General features: G+C 35.6%; 1 protein-coding gene and 1 pseudogene across 6 annotated transcripts; both read right to left on the reverse strand.

The window, feature by feature from the left end:
* Positions 1-3,805: 3,805 nt before the first annotated feature.
* Positions 3,806-5,008, reverse strand: LOC120092137 (abscisic acid receptor PYR1 pseudogene; annotated as a pseudogene). Its single transcript, XR_016524529.1, has one exon. The product of XR_016524529.1 is annotated as an abscisic acid receptor PYR1 pseudogene (transcript).
* A 7,980-nt stretch (positions 5,009-12,988) lies between these two features.
* LOC120091495 (mitochondrial carnitine/acylcarnitine carrier-like protein) lies at positions 12,989-16,512 on the reverse strand. Of its 5 annotated transcripts, none has more exons than XM_039049562.2 (4): positions 16,099-16,512; positions 15,913-16,012; positions 13,926-14,386; positions 12,989-13,725 (listed from the first exon to the last, which is right to left on the reverse strand). In XM_039049562.2, the coding sequence occupies exons 3-4, from the start codon at positions 14,315-14,317 to the stop codon at positions 13,224-13,226; spliced, it is 894 nt and encodes a 297-aa protein (XP_038905490.1). In that variant the 5' UTR covers positions 14,318-14,386; positions 15,913-16,012; positions 16,099-16,512; the 3' UTR covers positions 12,989-13,223. The 5 variants fall into 5 exon arrangements, with proteins under 5 accessions (XP_038905490.1, XP_038905489.1, XP_090163762.1 ...); XM_039049561.2 differs by having other exon boundaries at positions 13,926-14,347; positions 16,099-16,486; XM_090307636.1 differs by having other exon boundaries at positions 13,926-14,347; positions 15,913-16,507.
* Positions 16,513-25,408: the final 8,896 nt, after the last annotated feature.

Raw genomic sequence — 25,408 nt, forward strand, 5'->3', positions numbered from 1 at the left:
AATATTGGAGATATGATATTTGACTATATGTAAAAGATATTAGCATTTAAAAGGATTTTTCAATCATAGCCGTCCTATCATCAATATATCTCAAAGTATTATTACATGTAATTAATACTAAAAAAATACATTAATAGGATAGCTAATTTTAAGGAGGAAATAAAATCAAACCACTCTTCTATAAATACTTCTCATCTATGTTTTTGAAGGAAAAAAAAAAATAAAAAAAATAAAAAAAATTGTTAAAATTGGCAAAGACGAAAAGACAAAATTAGCCTTGAATTGAAAAAGTGAAACTTTTTTTTTTTATTCTGTCGCCCGTTCTGAATTCTGACTTTTCACTTTTCAGATCCCCCATCCCACTTCCTTTGTTTCATGCAAGGAAAAATACATAATAAAAACAAAAACAAAAACAAAACAAAGTATAACTATAATCTACCCTTTTCTTTTTCTTTTTCTTTTTCTTAAATTTTAAAATTAATAGCACGATTTATAATTCAACCCACGTTTACCAAACTATAATGAATATTGATGTAATTATAATGAAATTTTATTGATGGATCAATAGTAGTGAGCTTAAATCACAAATGTAATTGGATTACTTTTGATCGCATTTACTTAGAATTACGAATCTGCCACGTTTATTGTTACTGCAGATTGACCCTAAGCAGTATTAAAAATGATAACGATAAAAATGATAACGATAAAGATAAAAGTAATGATAAACGTGAAAAAAAAAATCATAATTCTCATATGGTTATGATAACAATTGTAACGATAACAGTATAGGTAGTATAGGTAGTGAGTCCCACGTAATTTTCAAATATAATCAGATTCAACATCTTTCATTCCTCAATTGCGCAATCTGATTACAGATTTGGAGGCAAGCCCCACAATTCATCATGATTATATAACACAGGTAAACAACAAGAACATAATTAATTGTGACGTGGTCTCAAACCAATAAAAATATTGCTTTTATTTATGTGTTTTGAAATTTGGAATTTAAAAAAAAAACTAAAATACATTAGAGAATGGGAAGAGTAGTTTTTCTTATTTTTTATTTTATAGAGGGAGAGAATTTTACAACATATGTATGATCGAGAGAAAAGGAAAATTGAGATATTGTCAGAAATAGTTCTCTCTAGCAACTTTTTTTTGAAAATTTTCGAAAAATTCATTCCAATAGTTTTTCTCCGTTCGAGATTGACCACCGAGATTATTTCGACAGTTAACACCAAGATCTATGATTCTTCTAAATATTATGTATTTTTCAAATCTTTTAGCAAAAAGATGAAATTTTGTCAAAAATTAAATAAAATTTGGGAGATATAAAGAATCTCAATATATCTCGGACAAAGTTAAGACCAAGATTCTATATATTTGAGTTTTCTTGGTGAAATCTCGAGTGAATTAACACGGAGATTCTTTATATTTTTCCAAATCTATTTTTTTATTTGCAAATTTGATTTTTTTATAAAATTTAAAAATGACAATGTACTAGATCCATCTTAAGAATCATAATTGGTAAATTAGATTTGGTAAAATAATCGAATGTAGGAAATTTTGAAAAGGTATAAGACTTGGTATAAAATTTTAAAAGATTATATAATATTTGAAAATTCTCGATGTTAATACTGAGATTTGTCGGGAAGACCTCAAAACAATTGATAACTTGGAAAAAAAAATTGATTTTTTAACTAAATTTTGATGGTCGATCTTGTTTGAGATTGATCAAGGAAAACTAATTTAACTGAGTTTTCGAAAAACGTACTAATTTTAAAAAGTGAAAATTTGATAGTGTTATTTATGATAATTTTCCAAGAAAATTAGAAAGAAGGAAAAATATTGCAGGAGAGAAAAAATTGTTTGAGGGATGAAGTCAGTTTCAGCTATCAAGAAGAATATTAAAAGAGATTTTAAAAATAGAAGCCTATTTTCAAAACTCACTTTAAAAACAAAATTATTTATCATTCCTAACATATTTTTCAACCGAAATTGAAACCTATATGATTATAAAGGACAGTCAACAATATTCTGTTTCCAAAATTTGAATACTATTTTGGATTATAAAAATAGAAATTAACAATGATCGTGTGACATTTTACAATATTTGAAAATATTTTTAGCAATTTTGTTATTTAAAACAATTTTCCTTAAAATTTTGAAAATTTGGAAAAATATATATAAACATTACAAATAAATTTGAATCTTCCTCCCACCCATTAATTAAACTAAAAAAAATGTCAATTCAAACCTAATTCATTAGATAAAATATTTGTTGTTGTTGACTATATAAAAAAAAGTCTATTTGTTATAAAATCCAAAATTACTCAAATTATGTATAAATAAATATAAAGTAAAAATGTTAGGTTAAAATATCAATTTGATTTCAATCCTTCTATACTTTTAATCAATCTTATGTTTAGTATTTAAGAAGGTGTTTGGGGTAAGGAGTTGTTATTATAGTTTTAGATTATTATAGTTAGGTTACAATAATTTTTGTTTAGGGTATAGATTATTTCAATTTGAGTTATAATAATATTATAATAAAGAATAAAAAAACGATAAATGATTGGACAATATATTTATGTAGCAAATAGTGGTTAGGATAATCTTTATCCAAAAACACTCTAGAAGCTATTTTCATTCATTTCAGAAAAGATATTATGTGAATTTTTTCAAAATTTATAAAGAGAGTGTTAACAAAAACTAATTATTTTTCCTAAAAATACCAACAATAAATTAACAACAAAAACTATTTTTTATATTTATTGAAATTACATGAAACAAAATTAAATATTTTGAAGTACGAAAACTAAAATAGAATGATATTGACCAAAATGATGTCTTAACAAAAATGTAAAATAATAATAATAATAATAATAAAGCAAAAAATGCAAATTTATAATATGGGTAATTTAATTAGGGAAGTTTTAAAGGATAAGTCCATATCATATGAGATTCTTTGTTGCTTTTGATGGAATGCAAGTGGGCTCCAATTTGGAAGGACATACCCTTATTGTGCTTCTGATTTTTTTTTTTTTTTTTTTTTTTTTTTTAAGATTCCCTTTCTCTCTCTCAAATTTCAAATTTCCCCAATTACAAGTTATTGAAACAATTTGACATTTTGCTCATAAATTAATTTTCAACAATTTACATGATTACACACTTCAAGAATAGATTTGTATTAAACTTTTTTTTCTAATAAAAAAAAAACCATGGGATATATATTTTCACTCATTTCATCTTTGTACTTTCTTGTGCTTTGTTTTAATTTCTAGCATAAAAACCTATTTTAAAAATTATTGTTACATATCGATATTACAATTTAAAGAAATTTTTTATGACATGATATCATAAAAATTTATTGGTTTCGAACCACATATCTCTTAATCACTGATATATTCATACATTAGTTAAAAATAATGACTAAGCATCTCTCAAAACTTTGCAACTCTAAATGGATAAGAAAACTTAGGAACAAGAATAGTAAATATGACAAGTGAAAGAATGGAACGAACTAAAAATTTAACTATCCATATAAAATAAAAATAGATTAGATTTTAGAAAAATTATTTTAAATGCTAAATTACTGACAATATTTTCAAATATAATAAAATATCTATTAACGTCTTTTTCTAATAGATAATAATAGTCTTATTAGTGTCTACATAGTAATATTTTATTATATTTATAAATATTTTGATTCATTTTTCTATATTTAAAAACAAACAAAATCGTTTCTAATTTTTGTGATAAATTTCATTTCACAATAACTCCATGTTAAATCGATGATCAAATATTTTTAGATAATAAAAGGGAAGAAATTTACTAAACGACATCGTTTTTGTACACTTGCAATGACTGAAATGCACTCGACAGTCCAACGCCATCAGTCCTTTATGCCATTGATTCCTTTATTGAAATCAAGGACATTTTCGTATTTTTACAATCCAAAAGAAATAGAAAAATCCAGAGAAATCTTTCCAAGAAAATGATCGACACTGACCAAAACTCGAGAAGATGAAACTGGAAAGCAACAGAATCAAAATCATGAACAAAAATTAATTTTCAACCAATCTCAAATTCATTTTCATTTTTCATTTGTTCTTGATTCGAATTCTCAAATCAAAGAGATGTTCATCATTTAGATCGCTGGAAGAAGGAAGAATTTTACCGATTACCTCCGCGATTCATTCCTTCAACAACGGACGCCAATTTCTGCAGATTCAATCTCACAACCGTATCGGCGAACAAAAGAGCATCCTCCTCCGTATTCCCTGGCGGAACATCCACTGCGTATGATTCCAAAACCACGCTCCAGATCCGACCGTCTCGCTCCAGTTGATGCACTGAAGTCACCGATCGGTAATTCCGGAGACGGTGCTCGCCTCCGATGATGCTGAATCCGATAACGCGCCGCTCGTCGTCGTGAATATCGAGCCTCTCCGTACTCGTATCTGCCGGTAAGCCTGAGATTACATTAACCTCTCTTGTACAACCTAACTTCATTATGAATCCTTCGCTCACTGTACAGCTTTTGATGAAGTGCTTGTAACTCTGCGGCTGATCGAATCGCCGTACGATGGACCACACAGCCTCTGACGGTGCCTGCACACGCTGCGCCAGTAAGGAGGAGCACCGGCCGCGGCTGAGTTTGTAGGTGTGAAATTCTGCTACTAAGTCCTTCAACTCGTCGAACTCGTCTTGAGTCAGGCCGGACGGCGGTGCGGCGAGGTGGTGAGTGGTGAGATAAGTTTCTTCGGAGTTTGGTTGCTGCTGCTCCGCCACCGCCGCCTCCGCAGAGCCCTCGCTATCGCCTTCTCCGCCGTCGCCTTTCTCCATTTTTTCACCCAAATCTTGTTTAGTCTGTGGGAATATAAAGATGAGTGAAATGAAGATGAAAGAGCGTGGGGACCCCTCACCCTCTATTTTGTTTCATTATTTGTCCGTTTGTGATTTCAGTGAGGAGGGTAAAATGGAAATAAAAAGATATATACTTTTCTCCAACATTTGATCTCTTGGTTGATGGGTTAGCTACATAAAATATTTAAATAAAATTTGGATAGAAATATCGATAAAATGTAGATTTTGAAAGATGTTTTTTAGAAAAATTATAAAAACAAAATGTTGAAAATATAAATTGAAATTAATTAATAAATATTTTATAACTTTCAAATAATAATGTCTATTATTTTTATTATATTTATATTGTTACATTTTGATGTTTATTTTTTGTATTTATGGATTTTTTTACAATATAATAAAAATATCGATATATCTCTTATATTGATATCGAACTTATGAAAATATAAAAATATCGATATATCATCATAAATTTAATATTATAGTTAAAATAAAAATTTAATACTATAATTAAAAATTAACCGTTTAAAATTTTCATTCTACACATTTATGAATTTTTTAAGGACAAAAGGTTATGGATTTTAGTATTTATTAGAAAGAACAAGAGGTGAGGGATTGAATTTTTAATCCAAAAAAGGTGAAAGACGATAATCTTTTGATAGATTTTAGCCAATTTGAAGATAAAAGAATTTCATTTCTTTTTAGTCCTAACATAGGTTTATTATTTGTAACATTTATGAGGGAAAGATATAATTGAAAATGATTAAAATATGAATAATTAAATTAAAAATTATCTTAAAACTAAAATTAAAATGGGAGGTTAGATGAGAGATTTTGGGAAATTATTTTAAATGACAAGATTGTTAAAAATATTTACAATTAAAAGTAAAATATCAAAATTTATAGCGGTCTATTACAAATAAACTGTTATTTTAGTATTATTTGTAAATATTTTGATTTATTTTTCCATCTCACTAAAAAATGATTTAAATTATCTTATAAATATATTGAATGAACCGTTCTAAAGGACAAACAAAACTGAAGTTGTACTTTTTTTTTTTTAATAAGTAGCCTTAGATATCATCTAATTTAGAAATGGGTAGGTATTTAATATTTGGTTGGAAAACAATTTTATTTTTTAGGTTAAATTATAAGTTTGAGTATTGTACCTATATTTGTGTTAAATAGGTTTAAGAATTTGAGATTTTTTTTTTTTTTTTTGAAAAGATGAATTTGAACTTGAACCTTAAATTTTGTATATAGGGTCTAATTTTACTCACCCTCGACCTTTGATCCCCAATCCTCGGTCCAGAACTCGACCCTCGGTCCCCGGTCCAGAACTCTACCCTCGAATCCCCGATTCCCGATCCTCGATCTGGTCCAGAACTCAATCCTCGATTGAACTCGATCCAAGTCTTGACTCGTGCCTCATTCTGCTATAATTCTTTTTCTTCCTCATTATAAATGGAGAAAAATGACATTTTTCGTCCTATCAGCACAATCTTTGATGACACCAACTACATTACCTGGACCTATAAAAGGAAGAGCTTCATGATTGGTTGTAAAATATAGCAAGTGATAACAAGTGATGTCATTAAATCTGTCAAAAGAGTCACTGAAGAAGACAATAAATTTGTGGACAGAGTAGAAGATTGTGATAGCAAGAACCATCAGATAATCACCTGGGGTAATACCTCCATCCCAACCATTCACACTTAGTTCGATGTGTTTGACACATCAAAAGAACTTTGGGATTTTCTATCCGGACGATTCCAAACCATGGGTCTTACCCACTATCATCAACTTCATACTACTTTAGGTGGCACAAGTCAGGAGATCGGCCAGTCCGTGAATGAGTATCTCACTATTCTTCAACCTATTTGGACTCAATTAGACTAGGCTAAGATTAGTCCAGATCATCTACGACTTATCAAGATCCTTATGGGGCTTCGTCCTGAGTATGAGTATGTTTGTGCTGCCTTGTTACACCGCAGTCCACTACCATCTCTTGATGCAACGATTCAGGAAATTCTCTTTGAGGAAAGGCGACTTAGGTTAGTCTCCTCTCTTTCTTCAGACATTGCTCTTGCCACTAGCCATTTACGATTTCCAGTTGAGTTGATTTTTTGCAAGAACTGCAAACAACATGGTCACAGGTTTTCCAGTTTCCCACCATTGAATGCAAATACTACCACAAAATGGGTCATATCCTAGACAACTGTCCTACTAAACCATACTTCCAGGATACATCAATAAATCCACGAATTCCCCCAAGCATGGTTCTTCGTCTGTCGCGGCAGTTGCCATTGCCTCGGATGTGGTACCCTCCAATCATCCAAGTATCTAGATTAACAATCTTCAGGACTTGCTGAAACAGGTGCTCTTTCCCAACTCTTTTGCCCTTGCCGTCACACCAGGTACTTCTTGGCTCCTCGATTCAGCCTGTTGCAATCACATGATCTCGAATATGGCCTTACTCTCTTCTTCCACCCTGTGCAATCCCTACCTCCGGTATATTCTGCTGATAGTAACCACATGCCTATTTCACATGTTGGGACTGTCAGTACACCGAGTGTTAGCCTATCCACTACTTATCATGTCCTACATTTGACTTTCAATCTTGTCCCTGTTGGACAACTATGTGACCTGGGACTAACTGTTCTCTTTTCCTCTCATGCTTGTTAGGTTCAGGATCTGCGGATAGGTCAAATGGTTGGCAGGGGTCACAAGGTGGGAAGATTATTTGAGCTCACAACCCTTCAGCCTCATGTTCTGCCATCTTTGTCTGTAGCTATCATAGATATCGATACAAATTAGTGGCACCTTCATCTTGGCCATGCGTCATTTGAAAAACTTCATAGCCTAATTTCTGTTGGTACCTTAAGTAATGCCTCTAAATTTCGTTCATTTGATTGTTTACATTGCAAACTGGTGAAACAACCTACTCTGTCATTTCCTACTTCAACATCTCTTTGTGATAAACCATTTGGCCTTGTTCATTCCGATGTTTGGCGCCCTGCTCCCACCCCTACAATAAATGGTTATCGATATTTTGTTTTATTCATTTATGACTACTCCCATTTTACTCGGATATATTTTTTTAAAAATCATTTGTCGTTACCCCAAATTTACATTTAATTTTCTAAAATGATCCAAACTTAGTTTTCTCAAACTATCAAAATTCTTCGGACTGACAATGACATGGAATATAAGGACTCCTACCTGCTTTCCTCCCTAACTCAACAAGGAACTCTTGCCCAACACTCATGTTCTTATACCTCTCAACAAAATGGTCGGGCTAAAAGAAAGCATTGCCATATTTTCGACCTTGTCCGTACACAACTTCTTTTCATATCTTGTCCTGAAAATTTTGGGGAGAAGCTACACTTACCTTTGTCTATATTATCAACCGCCTTCCTTTTACTATTCTCCACAATTTATCTCATTTTGAGTGATTATATGACACTCCAACCTCTTATTATCTTTTCAAAGTTTTTGGCTGTGCCTACTTTATTTTATTTCATCCCCATGAACATTCCAAACTTGAACCTCGGGCTTGTTTGTGTTGCTTTATTAGTTATGGAATTGAACACAAGGGATTTCGGTGTTGGAACCTCATATCCAATCAGTTACACATTTCTCGCCATGTCACCTTCTGAAGTATTTCTTCATTCCATGCCTCCCTTCTTGATACCCAATCATTCTTCACTAGTCCTACCACAGATCTATTTCCCACATGTGAATCTTCATTTGAGTCTCCCACTCCACTCATTCCAAATCCCACTCCACCCATTCTAGAGCATGAGTCTTCCACTCCACCCGTACCAGAACTTATATCTTCCATCCCACCCGTCCCAGAGCTCAGTCAGTATTCTCTGTCTGCTGTACTCCTAGACCTACCATCTATCCCTAATGATGACCATGATCTTGCACCTGTTCGTCGGTCTGCTCGGATAAGAGAAACTTCACAGCATCTACAGGACTATCATTGTTTTTTTTTACTACTATGTCCTTAGTTGAACCATAGTCCTATAGTGAGGCTTGTACTAACCCTCTTTGACAGCAAGCTATGGATGAGAAACTTCAAGCATTAGACAAGAGTCACACTTTAGAGTATGTTGATCTACCGCCTGGAAAGAAACCTATTGGATGTAAGTGGATCTATAAAATCAAGACCTGCTCTTATGGATCTATCGAATGCTATAAGTCTCATTTGGTGGTCAAAGGGTATTCACAGGAATATGGTATTGATTATGAGGAAATATTCGCTCCAGTTGCACGAATGACATCTGTCTAGAGTTTATTAGCCATAGTAGCTGTCAGGCAGTGGCCCCTTCTTCATATGGATTTTAAGAATGCCTTCCTCAATGGCACACCGTCTGAGGAAGTGTATATACAGTCACCACCTGGCATACATTCTCCACCAAACAAGATCTGTCTTCTTCACCGTGCATTATATGGGCTCAAGAAAGCTCTTCATACATGGTTTGCAACCTTCAGCTCTACAATTATTCAGCTTGGATTTTCCTCTAGCGCGCATGACTCCGCACTGTTTACTTGGAAAACTTCTTGTGGACTTGTTCTTCTTCTGTTATATGTGGATGATATGATCATTACTGATGATGATCCTCCAGCTATTTTGGTTCTACGACGCTGTTTAGGAGAAAATTTTGAGATGAAAGATCTTGGATCGCTCAGTTACTTCCTTAGACTTCAGGTTTCATCATACTCTGACGGATACTACCTATCTCAAGCGAAATATACATTAGATCTGTTAGCTCGTTAAGGTATCACTGATTCTTCCACAACATCGACACCATTGGTTCCAATGTCCGTCTAACCTCTTTTGATGGTGTTCCCCTCCAAGATCCAACACTGTATAGACAACTGGTTGGCAGCCTTATATATTTAACAGTAACTCATCCAGACATAGCCTGTGTGGTTCATATTGTCAGTCAGTTCATGTCTAATCCCCACACTATCCACTTCACAGTTGTCCTTCGTATTCTGCGTTATGTTAAAGGTACGCTAGGACATGGACTAAGACATGGATTTCAATTCTCCTCTAAATCCTCTTTGGTTTTGTCTGGATATTCTGACACTGATTGGCCAGGTGTAAGATATCTAATGAAACTGTCGCTGGAATTGAGATCTCATCAGACGCGAGCCCCTCCTTGGGCGGATTCCTCCTACGGATAGACAGTCTACCACAAGTTACTGTTTTTATTTGGATGATTCTCTCATCTATTGGCGGAGTAAGAAACAAATGGTTATTTCTTGATCCAGCACTAAATCGAAGTTACGTGCACTTACTGATACAACCTCAGAGGTCTTGTGGTTGTGCTAGCTCTTGGCTGACATGAGCGCTCCTCAAAATTCTGCCACTATTCTTCACTGTGACAATCATAATGCTATTCATATAGCACATAATGATGTTTTTCATGAACGGACAAAGCACATAGAGATTGACTGCCATTTTGTCCGCTATCATCTTCAAAACTCTACTCCACACCTTCAATCAATACCTACAATTGAGCAACCGGCCGACATCTTCACCAAAGTCCTTCCCTTTGGACTCTTTCTTCAACTATTGTGCAAACTCAAGTCGGTTTCTACCCTCCCACCTTGAGTTTGAGGGGAGATGTTAAATTGTAAACTATTTTTTAGGATTTTCAGGTTGCAAAGTCAAGTCTCCTCTTGTTAGATAATTGAGATTTATTAGGGGATTATTGTTAGTTGATTTTAGTGGTGTACCAAGCTATTTAAACCTGTACAATTGTTCAATTTACATACAAAAATTATTCATTCAGATCTTGTTTTCACAGTAACATTAGTGAATCTTTTTTTGAAAGTCTTGAAATTTTTCAGTATAATAAATGTGAGAGTGGAAATTTGAAGAAAAGAAGTATACGTGGATTAACATCGGGTTGCTTATATTTAGAGAAATAGGCCGGTGAATTATTGATGTCGTTTTATTTTTATCCACTTTCTATTTAATTCTTGGACTTATCTTTTTGTTATATTTATTGCTTTAATTTAATAACCACGTTCAGATTGGAGAACCAATTATTATTATTATTTTAAAAAAGTTTAGATTTATGATTGAATTTAGTCTATTATGTTAAGTTAAAATTAGCCTTCTCCATTCTTGAATTTATTTTGAAATTGATCGAAAACTAATTACTTGTAAAATTGGTATATTTGTGGATTTATTGGGTTGCTTTGCTTGTTGAATTAGATTTAACTATGATTATTTGTAGTTAATTGGAACATTAATTATCTTCGTTGCCTTGTAAATTGGCAAAATTTATGATTACTATTTAGTAATTTTTAAAAAGTATTGATTTATGAACAAAATAGACTAATAGAACATGCATTAAGAGAAGTTTTTGTCATAAAATTAAATTAACTATGTTTACCAAATCTCTAGGGTTGGCATACCAAATCCATGAGTGAGAAAAGTACGAAAATTATAAGATCAGTTCCTGAATATATCAATGACTTATTAAACATTGTTTTGTTTGAAATTCATTTTGGTTTTTGTAGTTTGAGTTTTTATTCGATTTTAGTATTTATACCTTCAAAATTCCAATTTTAGTCTCTATATTTTTAATAAATATTAAATTAAGTCCCTTAAAGTTAGTTCCGATCAAAATTGGCTAAATAATAATAATTTTAATTTAAGTAAATATAATATATGAATGTGTTTTCAAAATTTAGAGTGAAAATGCTAATAAATAAGGAAAAGTTTATGGAAGGTAGAGGGACTAAACTTGGGCATTTGAAAGTACAAGGACTAAAATTGAATGAACCTTAAAGTAAACCAAAATGATATCTTAACCTAAAATTTTATTAGTATGACGAATGAAGTATAAAATTGAACATCTTATCCTATAGGAGAGGTAGTAAATGTCAATCACAACCGAGCTATGCTGAGTTATTTTATCTCTATAATTTTACATTGACACATTAAAGTAAAAAAAAAAAAGAAGAAGAAGAAGAAAAAGAAAATTCACATTAGTCACATATGGAGAAACAAAAGTATATGGTGTTTTATTACAACTTTACTAAAATGAAAATAGCAAAGTAAATAATATTTATTTTTAAATTAGCCATAGTAAAAAAAAAAAAAAAACTATTTAATTTACAAAATAGCCATATTTAAAAACTAGTCAGAAACTATCCTTTGATAAAATTGCAATTCTAAACATAAAACATTATTAAAATGCTAAAAAAAAAGTTAACTTTTAGAAATAAAGAATATTTCTATAGTTTCATGAATTAAAAGAATAATTTCAATAATAAAGGAAAAAAAAAAAAAAAAAAGAAAGAAGAAAGCACTAGTAGAATGCCAAAGCTTATCCAGCTAAGATATACTATTGAGAGTTTTGTGGATGAACAATCCTTAATTCTTTCTTACACCTTTTATCTTAACCTTTTGATGCAATTTGTTGTTTTAAAGTCAAAAGGATATATTTTTTTTTTCTTTTTCATTTTTTAAATAACTTGAGAATATTAAAAAAAAAAAAACTTTTTTGTTTTCATATGGACATGAAGCATCCAACTGAATAATGTGATTGGTTAGCAGCCTTCACCAATATCTCCTCTTTCTTTCTTTTCTATAATATAATTTCTTTTAGCATTTCCCCTTTGAGTAGCCCATCACTTTCTCCTCTTTTTTCACTCTTTATTGAGTATAAGAACTTATAAAAATTCTGATATTGAATAATGAATGAAACTTCGTGTAATTAAGAACGTAGACGGAGAATCAATCTCCAACTCTATATTGTCTCGTCGATACCTCTAATCTTAGACCATCAACATTGATAGTAATTCAATTTAGAACATGTTAGTCTTTTAAGTACAACAATTGCAAAGGATGAAAGATCTAACCTCCAATCTCTAGGAAGAAAAGACCATGCTAATTACCGTTAAGCTAAACTCACTTTAGCAACATGTTGGTCTTTAATCATTCAAAATTGATGGAATGTTTGATTTTACACTTTTAAACTTGATATTCATACCATCAAAATTGGTTTCGAATGGTTAAAAACATGTCTCGTAGTGGCTTTAGACATACTAAACGTGATTTTAATCCTTTCAAAATCATTTCTAAACATGTCTTTAAATCATCCGCAACTTAACCAATATATGAAAGAATCATGTTCAAAAGTTTATACATGAATTGGGGAAGAGAGAGACTTCTCCCATCATTGAAAAGAAATAGTCAAAGTTCAAATTTAAATGGATCTTTCCTTTTTTTTTTTGTTTTTCTTCTTCAAGAAGGGAAATGAAGAATGTTAATGTTCAATCAAATATTGGAAGGAAGATATAACTCAAGAGGGGATTCATAATCATCCCAAGCTTGATCTAGTGATCTCATAAGCCAGGAAACAAGCTGCATTTGCAGGTACACTCCTGGCCATGGCAGGACCAAAACCTTTGTATAGCCCTTTAACTCCTTCCGATGCTAGGATTTTTCGAAATGCATCAATGGAACCCGAGTACTTTGGGTTTTTGTAATCGTCTACTTGAAGTACACTCTTGACAACATCAGTTGGGTAGACAGAGAACCAGAAGGTACCTCCAGCCAATCCTCCAGCCACGATCAATGAGCCTCTTCCAAGGTTCGAAGTGTCTGGACCACCTGCAAACTGCTGCTTCAGTAACTCATACACACCAAACATGGCAGCATTTCCGGGTACTTCACGGGCTAGAGTAGGAGCCAGTCCCTTGAAAAGACCCCTTGCACCACCTTCCGACTTGAGGACGTGGCGGGCAACATCTATTGGGCCCCCATACTTCACTGTTAGGCCAGCTGAACTGGATTGTGCCAATGCGCTTTGAGCTTGCAATCTACAAACATAATTACAACAGATATTAATGGTCATGTTTGAGAGTTACATAACAATCAATTCCTCACCAAATAACAAAACCATACATGTATTGTTTAGAATCAATATTTGATACTAGACCTATCTCATCAACACTGTGAATCCTCCAGGATATGAAAGGTGGGGCGCTAAAAGAATTTGAACAGTACCGACACAACGAACCTGCACTTGATTAATTCGGTTGGGCAAGCAAGAAAGGACACAGCAACTCCGGCCCCAGCTCCACAAACCACCTGCTGATTGACAGTTAGGGGTACACCAGGTTGAGACCTTAACAATGCTTCCATTTGTCCTCTTACTGAAAAGAGAACGGCATTGAAGGCAGCGACAGTTGCGAGTGGAGCTCCCATACCCTTGTACAACCCCCGAGGGCCTTCAGCTGCTAAAGTTTGCTTGACAGCATCCATGGCGCCAGAGAACTTGGGAAGCTGGCCAGGAAGTGGAACAGGCTGGCTTTGCAGCTTGACCTTTATAGTATCGAACGGGTGTCCACATATCAACTGTGCTGCCCCTCCGACAGTCCCGGCAGTGAGGTCCTTGGCCACGTCTCCCATCTTACAGGTTCAATGTAAAAATGTGGAGACCTATTAGGGAAAGAAATGTATATAATATACACTGGTCAGCTGTGAGAAACAATGGAGTTTTCTGAGTCTTTTGAATTGGTGAATCTGAAGCATAAGGTATATGAGAGATCCAAACAAACGAGAAGTACAAGAAAAATATATTTCATCAATAGATGGACCCATGAGACGACCATTCACCAATATATGCTTCAATCACACAGCACGTCACCCAATTATAGAGACTTATGGAGAATAAACGCACCAATATATTTAACTTCTACACGATTCAACGAAGACTCACTGACTACCTCAAATCTTCAGGTTCTAGTATACAAACTTATGTTATGTCAATATGAAGGCTGTGGTATTGGAACAAGATCACAGATACATGTTTAAGGATGGTGTAGACCAGACTATGCTTCAGAAAATACTATTGGTTGCCAATCATGCAGACTGCTTCCTCTAGGCTCAAGGTAATATTATTAATCAAAATTCCCAGCAAATTTTCACCTGAATGTAAATAGGATGGATATTGACTGAAAGTGTAGACAAGTTTTCTACATTACAGATATAAACTTATGAAATAAGAATCACAGACACTTTTGATTGGCTAGCTTGTCCGTGTTCGATACATGGACACTCCAACACTTATTAAGTAGACTTAAAAAACACATATATGACAACAATAATGCATTTTGAGTGTGAAATACATTAAGCTAATTTTTTAAACATATAAATGCATAAACCCATTTACTTTGAATTTTTTTTAGTATATAAATGATATATTTTAAAAAGCGTGTACCATGTCTGCATCATGTCGTATTCGTCTCACATATCCATATCCATGCTTCTTAGCTTACGAATAGTTATTGAAGAGTTTGCCTAGCTAGACTATTGTATATTTCCAAATACAAATGTAAACAACACAGAGCCATAAGCACAAGCACAATGTAGAAAACACACACAAGGAAAGAAAGAAAGAAAAGATGAAGCATAATCTTAGAAAATCGATGTACAGCTTTGACCGTTTTTCTATTTATCTCCATAAACAATCAGAATCAGATTAGTTCTTTCCACAACAGAAGCAACCTTAGTTAGCTAGTCATCCAAGAAGTAGGAGAAACACTATTTTGCAAAGAACCACACAATTATGTTCTTGGAAGTAAATTGGTTTCAAAACTGCTTTTCCCCTACAACAGGACAACCACAAAATTGCCTGTGATGCTATGTAGCTGCTTACTGAGTCATACAGACAATTAGGGGAGAAAAGAGTTTAGTCCAAGGAACATTGTTTGTATTTGCACTCATAACTAGTAACTTCAAAATGCAAATGAGATAGCTGTTGATCCAAACTGGGCCATGGAACAGAATCTCAATAAATACAACAAACAAGCAAGAATCCAGAAGACAGTTAGTTAGCCAACAAAACTCCCTGTTTATTCATTCTATGACCATTAGACAGTTTTATAATTTGAATCATTGAAAATAAAGGTATCAGGAAACAAGTTAAAGTAATCAACCGTGATTAGAAGAGAACTAATCAAATCCCAGTTTACACTCCACATCAAAAAGAGGGGAAATCTTACCAGAACCAAATTTCAGCAACACCCAGATACGAAACTTGAAATAGAAATCAAAACTCAATAGAATTCAACGATGCAAGTAAAAAGTTGGCTTCCCCAGAATCTGATAGACAAAAAGTAATTAGACCCAAAAAGAACAAATGGGAAGATCAGAATCAGCCCACAGAAAGAGAGGATAGGAGTGCTCACAAGTGAATGCTAAAGGTTAGAGGGCGATTGATGATGGGTTGTGGATGGTGAAGGGGAAACTGCAGGTAAAGATGAGAAAATGAATCATGTTGAAAATTGAAGCCACAAACAGGAGGTGGGTGAGAAAGGGAATCTTAAAAGGGGAAAAAAGGGGGAAACCCAGATTAATGGGAGTGAATTTGGGCTTCACATGATGAAGAAGAGGCAAATGTGGACGAGAGAAGCCCAAAGAAGAAGACAATTCTTAGAAATTTGAAGCAGAATTGGAATACCCATTATTCTTTTTGATGTTAGCCTTTGATTCTTCTCATCCACCAGTTGAAATGAATTGAATCCAACGCATGCTTACGGCGGCAAAGAGAGGAGAGAGAGCGAGAGAGAGAAATGTAAGAATTTAAGTTGTCATTCTTAGCCCTTCATCATGTTTTTGGGTTCTGTTGAAAAAAAAAAAAAAGCTTTATTAGAAATGACATACAATTTTATTTTTATATTTTACTTTTTGGAGTAGTGGAATTATCTTTAACCCTTCCCTTACAATTAAACCCACGTTTACACATCCAGAATCAAAATTGATGTAATTGAATTTCATTTGCGTGTCAATCGTAAGTAATTGGCTTCCATCGTAAAGAGAATTAAAAACCCATTTACATTAGTTCGTTTGGAATCATAATTTAATTTCTATTGAGACCTACATTAACACCAGTAATGAAATGGATGTGATTGTGATTACTATAATGCCATGAGATATAACAACAGAATTACCAAACTTTCGAACGTTTGGTCATTTTGGACATACGAACGTCTTTCTCTTGCAACCATACTCAAATAACATTTGTTCATTGGCGGCTTAATATTTGGTAAATTTAGTATCTGAGTATGTGATTATCTATTTAATCATTTCTTTCATTTCCTTCATTGTGTATGTTGTTTTGTGGGTCAATTATAATAAAAGAGTCGTTCACGTCTTCTAAATTACAACAAAATTTTCTTTTCGTTTTCTGATGCTTTCCTTCCGCATTTCATGTTCCACTATTTTGGTTGTTATTTTCTACTTTCTCTCTCATGTTTGTTATATAAAATTACTGTTATTACGCCATCTGGCAATATATATGTTAATAAATAGCTACTATATGACAGACTCTCATTATCGCTGAAGGCCGATCGTATAGTAAATTTCTCTCTTTTCTTCTGTCGTTTATTCTCTCGACTTATCGTGTAGTCGATTGTCTTTATCGTCTACATCCTATCGTATACACTCTATCGTTTACACTCTTGGCTCTATCGTGTAGTGTCTTGCCTCTATCGTTTACACGCTCAATCCTGTCGTGTAGTCTCTTGCCCCTATCGTTTACACTCTCATCTCTGTCGTGTAGACTTCTGCTTCTGTCGCTTAGTTTCTTGAAAATGATCGTTTAGTCTCTACTTCTCTCTATCGTTTACATGGTATCAGAGCTCTAAGGTATCCTGCTCTTTTTCATGGCGTTGAGCTCGGGAACATCTGAAGAAAATTCCACTTTACCAGTGACATCAAACCCAGATATTCATTCAACTGTCTCACCTCCAACCAACATCCCTATATCTTCTCCGTCGTTTACCCCACTTACTACTCAACGTATCCCTCCCCCTGCTCGAAACCCATTCTACCCTCCACAATATGGCTCTCCACCACCGCCCCTTCACCCTCAGTATGCCGATTTTCCCACCAATCATTCTTTTCAAAATCAGGTATCGATCAACCCTTTTTCCACACTCCCATCCCTTCAATCCCTCGTAGCAAACTTCCCTCATATGTCCTAATCCCTCACTGTCAAACTAAATGATTCAAACTACCTTATCTGGAAGAATCAGCTTCTCAACCTCATCATGGGCTATGACCTTGAAAGTTTCATTGACAGTACCTATCCCCAGCCACTAAAATACCTCGATCCTCAGCAGACTCAACTCAATCCTCATTTCTCTTATTGGCATAAGTGTAATCGTACTATTATGAGCTAGTTTTATTCTCTCTCAAGGAAAATAAAATGGGTGAAATCGTCGGGTACGAATCAGCATTGGAGATTTGGGAAGCACTTCGAACGGTTTATGAATCATCTTCAACAGCTCGAATTATGGGACTGCGCTCTCAGCTTCAAAAGATATGAAAGGATGGCATCAGTGTCTCTCAGTACCTTACCAAGATTAAAGACATTGCCGATAAGTTTGCTGCTATTGGGGAACCTCTGTCTTACCGTGATCATCTTGCATACATTCTTGAAGGTCTTGGCAATGAGTACAATCCATTTGTGACTTCCAATCAGAACAGAATTGACCGCCCCTCCATCGCTGATGTCCACAGTCTGCTCATCGCATATGACTCTCGGCTGGAATCACAATCTTCTATGGACCAACTCCAACAAATACAAGCCAATGTAGCCCATCTCTCTCTACAACCTCGACGTCCTCACTGGCCGCAAACTACCAGGTCATCCTTCAGACCTCCTCCATCTCTTCCAGGTATTCTCTCTAACCCTCATTTCTCTGCTGTGAATGCCACTGATCATACATTTCATAGATCCCCTGCCCGAGCTCAACGACCACCCCCTATCAACCATCACACTCCTTCAATCGACCACAATGTCAAATTTGCAATAAGCTCGGCCATACAACATTATCCTGCTACAACATTGATAATCCTAAATACATAACCGTTCACCATCCCCAAGCCCATTTTGCTCAAGCTACACCAACCCCAACTCAACCGTCATCCTATGTCACTACTCCCTCTGCTCTAAAATCAAATCATCCAGATGAAGACTGGTATTGATAACAGGTAGAAATGCACGTTATTACAATACAAAGATATAAAACAATGTAGGATTGCGACGGTAAAAATATGTAAAATCGTGTCCAAAAACATTAAGTTGAGAATATTGCCATTGTATGCGCCCATCACATTAAAGCAGCTAATTTACGTATTTTGTGCAGGAAAATGCGTTGGCCATTACAAGAATTTTAGACTTTAATGTCGGTTGGAAGAAGTGAAATCGGATGTATAATATCGGTTTTGTTTTTTTTTTTTTAAAAAGGATCTTTAATGTCGGTTTTAAACCGACATTGTAGGTATACCTTTAATGTTGGTTTAAAACCGACATTAAAGGTCCACTTTTTTTTTTAAAAAAAACAAAACCAACTCCCCCCCCCCCCCCATTTTCTTTTTCTTTTCATTCCTAGACCCCCCACGTTCAAACACGCCGTACCATTTCTCCCCAAACCCTCGTCCAAGCTCGTGTAAAACCTCCGTCCGAAAGGCTCTCTCTTACCGTCGTCCAAGCTTGGCCGTGCGAATCAGGTGGTTGTCGTTCGTCCTTGGTTGCCCGTCGTCAATCCGTAGTGCCGTCTGTGGTGTCGTCCATCCCTGGTGACTCAGATTTTGGTGAGCTTTCGATGTCTTAGATTTGGACAGATCTGGATTTTGGAGCTTGGCGTTGTCCGATTTCAGGTGGGCTATCGTTGGTTGTCCAGAGCTGGTCGCGTGGGTTGTGTGTCCGATTTCAGGTAAGCTCTCTGATTTTATTATGTTCAATCTAAGGGAGTTTCCATTAATGGGACATTTCAGGTGAGCTCTCTGATTTTATTATGTTTGTTGTGTTGGGTTTTGGAGCATTTTTTCTTCCATTTATGCTGTTTTTTGAAGGTCCCATTTTCAGATTAGAGTGCTTTGCTTTCACACTATTACAGATTGGTATAGTGCTTTGTTTTCTTTCCTTTCTTTTAGAATGGAGGTTGTTGTTTGTATTTGGTTTATCGAGAAGAATATGTTTGGAAAGAAGTGAGAATTTCAAGTTATTACAAAGTATAAAACTAAGAGAGATGGTTTATATGGAGTTAGAAGAGCTGGAGATATGTAATTGGCTATATCTATTGAACTCTTGAGATCTATTTGTTTTTCTTGGAAGAATATGTTTAAATTGGTTATTTCTATCAATTATTGGCATTGACTTTGTGAGATTTGAGTAGTTTGTTCAAGGGTTGAATTCCAATATGTTCGGAGATGTAAAATTTAGATATTTTCTTCATTGTTCTATTCTGGAAGTTCGTTGTTACAATGGCAGATTTCATTTCGACATTTGGACAATGGGATTTAAGTACATTAAATTCGACCTTTATTAATGAGGATGTCGACACTATTCTTCAAATTCCTCTATGTTCAATGGAGAATGAAGATAGATAGGTCTGGAATTATGATAAATTTGGGGTTTACACTATCAGAAGTGGCTACAATTGTGTTATTCTGAATCGTAACTATGAAGGGGAGACTAGCTTGAATCATTCCATGAAATGGTGGTGAAGGTTTTGGAAATTAAAATCTCGATGAAGATTGCTCTATTTGTTTGGAGGGCTTGTCATAACTGTCTTCAAGAATTCATCTAAATCAGAATACCTGGTTACAAGACTTCTAGCAATCAAAAGAATTCACCTAAATCAGAATCTTCATCAACTGCTGGCTCTAATTCTTGTCTTGTTAATTCTCTAGCTTCTCTCACAAATGAGCAATGTCAAGGCTTATTGAAACGGTTGCAATTACATCTTACCAGCCCAAAGATAGATTCTGATACTCCTACTACTTCTCATGTAGCAGATATGTATTCTTCTTCCTCCTTGAACACAGATTATTGGATTATTGATTGGGGAGCATCAACTCATATCTGTTTTTTCAAAGCATCTTTTTCTTCTATTAAGCCGATATCGTGATTTAAAACCGACATTAAAAGGATTTAATAACACGATTTTTAATGTCGGTTGCCAACCGACATTAAAGCTCGAATTTCTTCTAGTGGGCGCAAGGAAGAAATGCGATCCAAGGAATTCAGCGTCCGAGCGCATTAGAAGATTGCGATCGTATGCGTTCACGAAGATTTGCTCAAAGAGGTGGCCACATAAAGACGGTGTGTCAAGGTGAAAGCTTAATAAATCACGATGGAATAGAAAGCTGATGATGGTCGAATCTGAATTTAGTTGACAAGCCGTTAACGACACACTGTAGCAAGTACACTCAACTTTTCAGTGACAATTAATCGGCGCATCAGACAGAGATTTAATGACATCCCATCAGTGCAGTCATTTGAGAGAAAAGCCCTTCACCCTGAAGCTCTATAAATACTGAAGGCCACCCTCGTTAAAGGATTTTAGCAGTTCAAAATTTTAGAGTTCTTTCTCGCCATTTCCATATATAGCCGTAGTCTGTAATTTTTATATACTTAGAAGGCGGAGGCGAGTGAAGAGAGAAGACGTCGAAAGATAGTTCCTGGTTAGCTCGAGAGAGTGCCGGAAAGCATTGAGAATGGAGAGAGGACCGATTCTTGCGAAAGCAAGAACATTCTTTTGGGCAGAGTAGAGAAAAACACAGTGTAAAAGCTTCGGGAAGCAAGACATTGCTACCAGGCTCACTATCCCTACTTTTCATTATCATTCTGTATTCTGATTTTATTTATAAAATGGAATTTGGATCTCTACATCTGTTCACTCTCTTTACATTACGCATGAGTAACTAAGCTTCCGAATGGGTTGAGAAGCACTTAGCTAGCATGATCTAAGATCTTCACTTTATACGATCATCTTGTCTTATGTATGCGTCCATCACCCCTTACCCTAAAAAAAGGAACCTTTCCTCTCCCCAGCCATTTGCCATTTCGGGTTAAGAAGATGTGAAAGCGCCTCTCTCTCTATAAGAACGGTGCGTTCCAAGGTGTGAAGTGAGAGAGAAAAGTGGGAGAGAAGGGGTTTTGAATAAGACGACCTACTTGAGAGAGCTAGGTTAGAATCTAGGATTGAGAAATTTAGATTAGGACCGCATAAGCAAGTGATAGAAACTTAGAGCTAAGTTCTGTTTGGTAACATGCATCGCATGCACCCTAAAAATAGGATATGATAGTATGCGGTCGCCTTGTGTATGCGTGTGTCATTTACCATCGCATAGACAAGAATAGAGGCTTAGACATAAGTCCTATAGACATCATCATATACATCACATGCGTCTTAAAATTAGGAGCTATAGCATTTGCATTAAGAGATGACCTGCTGTTGTATGTATGTAGCATGATCGCATAACTTGAACGCAATCTTAGGAAGTGTTAGCTAAATCTCTTCTTAACCCGTTCCTTGCATACTTATTGTAACTTTCGTTGTTATTGACTCTTTTCTCAATTCCGCCGCATAGGATTTATATTTTAAACAAACATACCAACAAACTTATTGTTTTGATTGTTACCGCAAAGGAATTAGAATTTATCGTCGCATATTGTCTCCATAGCCCCTGTGTTTGACCCTGGGCTTACCAGGCAACCTAGTAGGATTTATAATTGGATTTTGCTAGGAAAACTTGCAAGTGTAACACATACACCACCATTGCAAAATACACCATTATTTCATCATATTCACAATGCATCAGGTATATGGACTCTGGAGCTACTCATCACATGACCCCTGACCTGTCCAACATCCAACAACCTATCCCATATTATGGTGGTGAATAAGTTGTCATAGGAAATGGTAAGTCCCTTCCCATCTCTCACACTGGTTCTTCATCTTATCTGTCATCTATATCTAATATTTCGGTTTATCTTCACTCTGTCCTTCACACACCTTCAATATCTCGAAATCTAATTAGCATCGGTCGTTTATGTTATGATAACAACGCTTATGTTGAGTTTTTCCATGAATCCTTTGTTGGAAGGATCTTCAAACCAAGAGTCCACTCCTCTGGGGCACACTTGATCGTGGCCTGTATAAGCTTTATTTCATTCCATCTGCTACACGCTCATTCACTTCCTCCTCTCATCCAACTGCCTTCATCTCAGCACTCACAGATTTCTTCTTGTGGCATCGTCGCTTAGGACACCCCTCCTCTATAGTAGTTCAATATGTTTTGTCTAAATGCAAACTGAAGTACAAAAATAATACTAATGTATCAATTTGCGCACATTGTCAAATGGCCAAAAGCCATCGTTTGCCTTTTTAGTCTTCCAATTCTCGTCCACCCTCTCCCTTTGATATTGTTTATTCCGATGTATGGGATCCTTCCCCTATCAATTCAATAAATGGAGACCATATTTCTTGTTGTTTATTGATGCTTTCTCGCGTTTTACTTGGATGTATACAATGAAAGTGAAATCCGAAGTTTTCCCCTATTTTCTTAAGTTTCAAATAATGATATCAAATCAGTTTTCCACCACTATTGAATCAATCCAAACTGATGAAGGAGGGGAGTTCAAAACTCTCTCACCTATTCTAGACAAACTTGGCATAATCCATCGTCTATCTTGTCTCTATACACCTCAACAAAATGGCACTGTTGAACGAAAGAACAGACATGTCGTTGAAGTTGGCTTAGCCATCCTTGCCCATTCCTCTGTCCCACATACCTTCTGGCCTTTCGCCTTCCACACAGCTACCTACCTTATCAATCGGCTACCTACACCTCTCCTTGCAAACAAATCCCCCTATGAAACCTTATACTATAAACTTCCTAAATACCAGCTTCTTAAAGTGTTTGGCTGCACCTGCTTTCCATTCCTTCGGCCGTTTAATGACAATAAACTCCAATACAAGTCTCATGAATTCATATTCTTAGGCTACTCTTCCTTGCACAAAGGATATCTCTATCTCCATCGCACAACAGGTCGCATTTATGTTTCCAGGCATGTAGTTTTTAATGAAACCGTCTTTCCTTTCCTAGATAACTCTTAATCCATCACTTCTCCTCCACTTTCTTCTTTTCCTGTCGTTTCCATTCCCATTCCCATCAATCCCCTCAGTCCTTCCTCCCTATATCAAGTCACTGCCAATTCTCAAAGCAACTGCGTTCATCACCATGATTCCCCTTATCTACCTTCTTCCATCCCATTTCCATCCTCCCAATCCACACCTGAACCTACATCACCTAACCAACCCATTCCCCACCTTCCTCAATCACTTGAATCATCAACCAATCCACCAACTTTCATCATTCCTTCTCCTTCACTGCCACTCACCTCTGCCCTCCCGACTCCCTCTACTTCCCCACACCTGAACCTTCCCACCACTTCACACCTATTACAATCCCTGCCTCTCATAACCAATAACCATCCCATGATTACACGGTAAAAAATGGGCATTTTTAAACCAAAGGCTTGGTTGTCCGAGGTCATTGACTTGGACAAAACAGAACCACAATCCTACAAGGAAGCCCTTCTTCATCCAAGATGGATGCAAGCAATGTTTGAGGAATATGAAGCTCTCATATGAAATAATACATGGTCTCTCACAACTCTGTCCCAGGATCGCAAGGTAATTGGCAGTAAGTGGGTGTTCAGACTCAAACAGACTCCATCAGGTGAGATTGCTCGATTCAAGGCTCGTTTGGTTGCTCAAGGGTTCAACCAAGACTATGGCATTGATTGCTTTAAGACTTTCAGTCTAGTTGTCAAGCTTACTACCATTTGGCTTGTGCTATCCATTGCTTTGTCTTATAATTGGATCATTCGGCGACTTAATGTACACAATGCCTTCCTCAATGGCGACTTATCTGAGGAAGTATATATGAAGAAACTACCTGGTTTCATAAGTGATCAACACCCCGATCATGTATTACTTCTGCACAAGGCATTGTATAGTCTCAAGCAGAGTTCTCGTGCATGGTTTTCAAAGCTCAGTAGCTGTCTAATGCAATGAGGCTTCTCAAATGCGAAATTTGATACGTCCATGTTCATTTTCTGCAACTCACACACTTTAATTATCTTTCTCATTTATGTTGATGACATTATTGTAGCTAGCAATAGTTCTGCAACCATCTAACACTTCATTACCTGTTTAAATATTTAATTTGCACTTAAAGATATAGATGATCTATCCTTTTTCCTTGGCATTCAGGTAGCTCGTTCATCAGATCATTTACATTTATCTTAATCCAAGTACATCTACAACCTACTTGAACGTGCACAACTCACTGACTGCAAACCAATTCAAGCCAATTCACTCTCCAATGGCCGTTGGCACCTCCTTGTCTCTCATTGATGGACAATCACTGGACAACCCCTCTGAATACAGAAGCTTAGTCGGAGCCCTCCAATATTGTACACTGACCAGACCAGACATCAGTTTCAGTGTCAATAAGTTCTGTTAGTTCATGCATGCCCCAACAACTTCACACTTTCAAACAGCAAAATGCCTCATTCGGTATTTCAAAGGCATGACCAATCATAGAATTCTTCTAACCAAATCCTCTGTTTTGGCCTTAACTTGTTACACAGATACCGATTATGCAAGCTGCCCGGATGATAGACGAAGCACAAGT

Source organism: Benincasa hispida, chromosome 11 (genome assembly GCF_027475165.1).
Source record: "Benincasa hispida cultivar pf3 chromosome 11, pf3_genome.v1.1, whole genome shotgun sequence".
Taxonomy (NCBI): Eukaryota; Viridiplantae; Streptophyta; class Magnoliopsida; order Cucurbitales; family Cucurbitaceae; genus Benincasa; species Benincasa hispida.

What these genes read in the sequence shown, in the direction of transcription:
- LOC120091495 (XM_039049562.2), bottom strand. Translation starts at nt 14,317, where the DNA reads ATGGGAGACGTGGCCAAGGACCTCACTGCCGGGACTGTCGGAGGGGCA. An exon ending in ACCGAATTAATCAAGTGCAG is followed by an intron (nt 13,726 to 13,925) that starts GTTCGTTGTGTC and finishes TTATGTTTGTAG; the next exon opens with ATTGCAAGCTCAAAGCGCAT.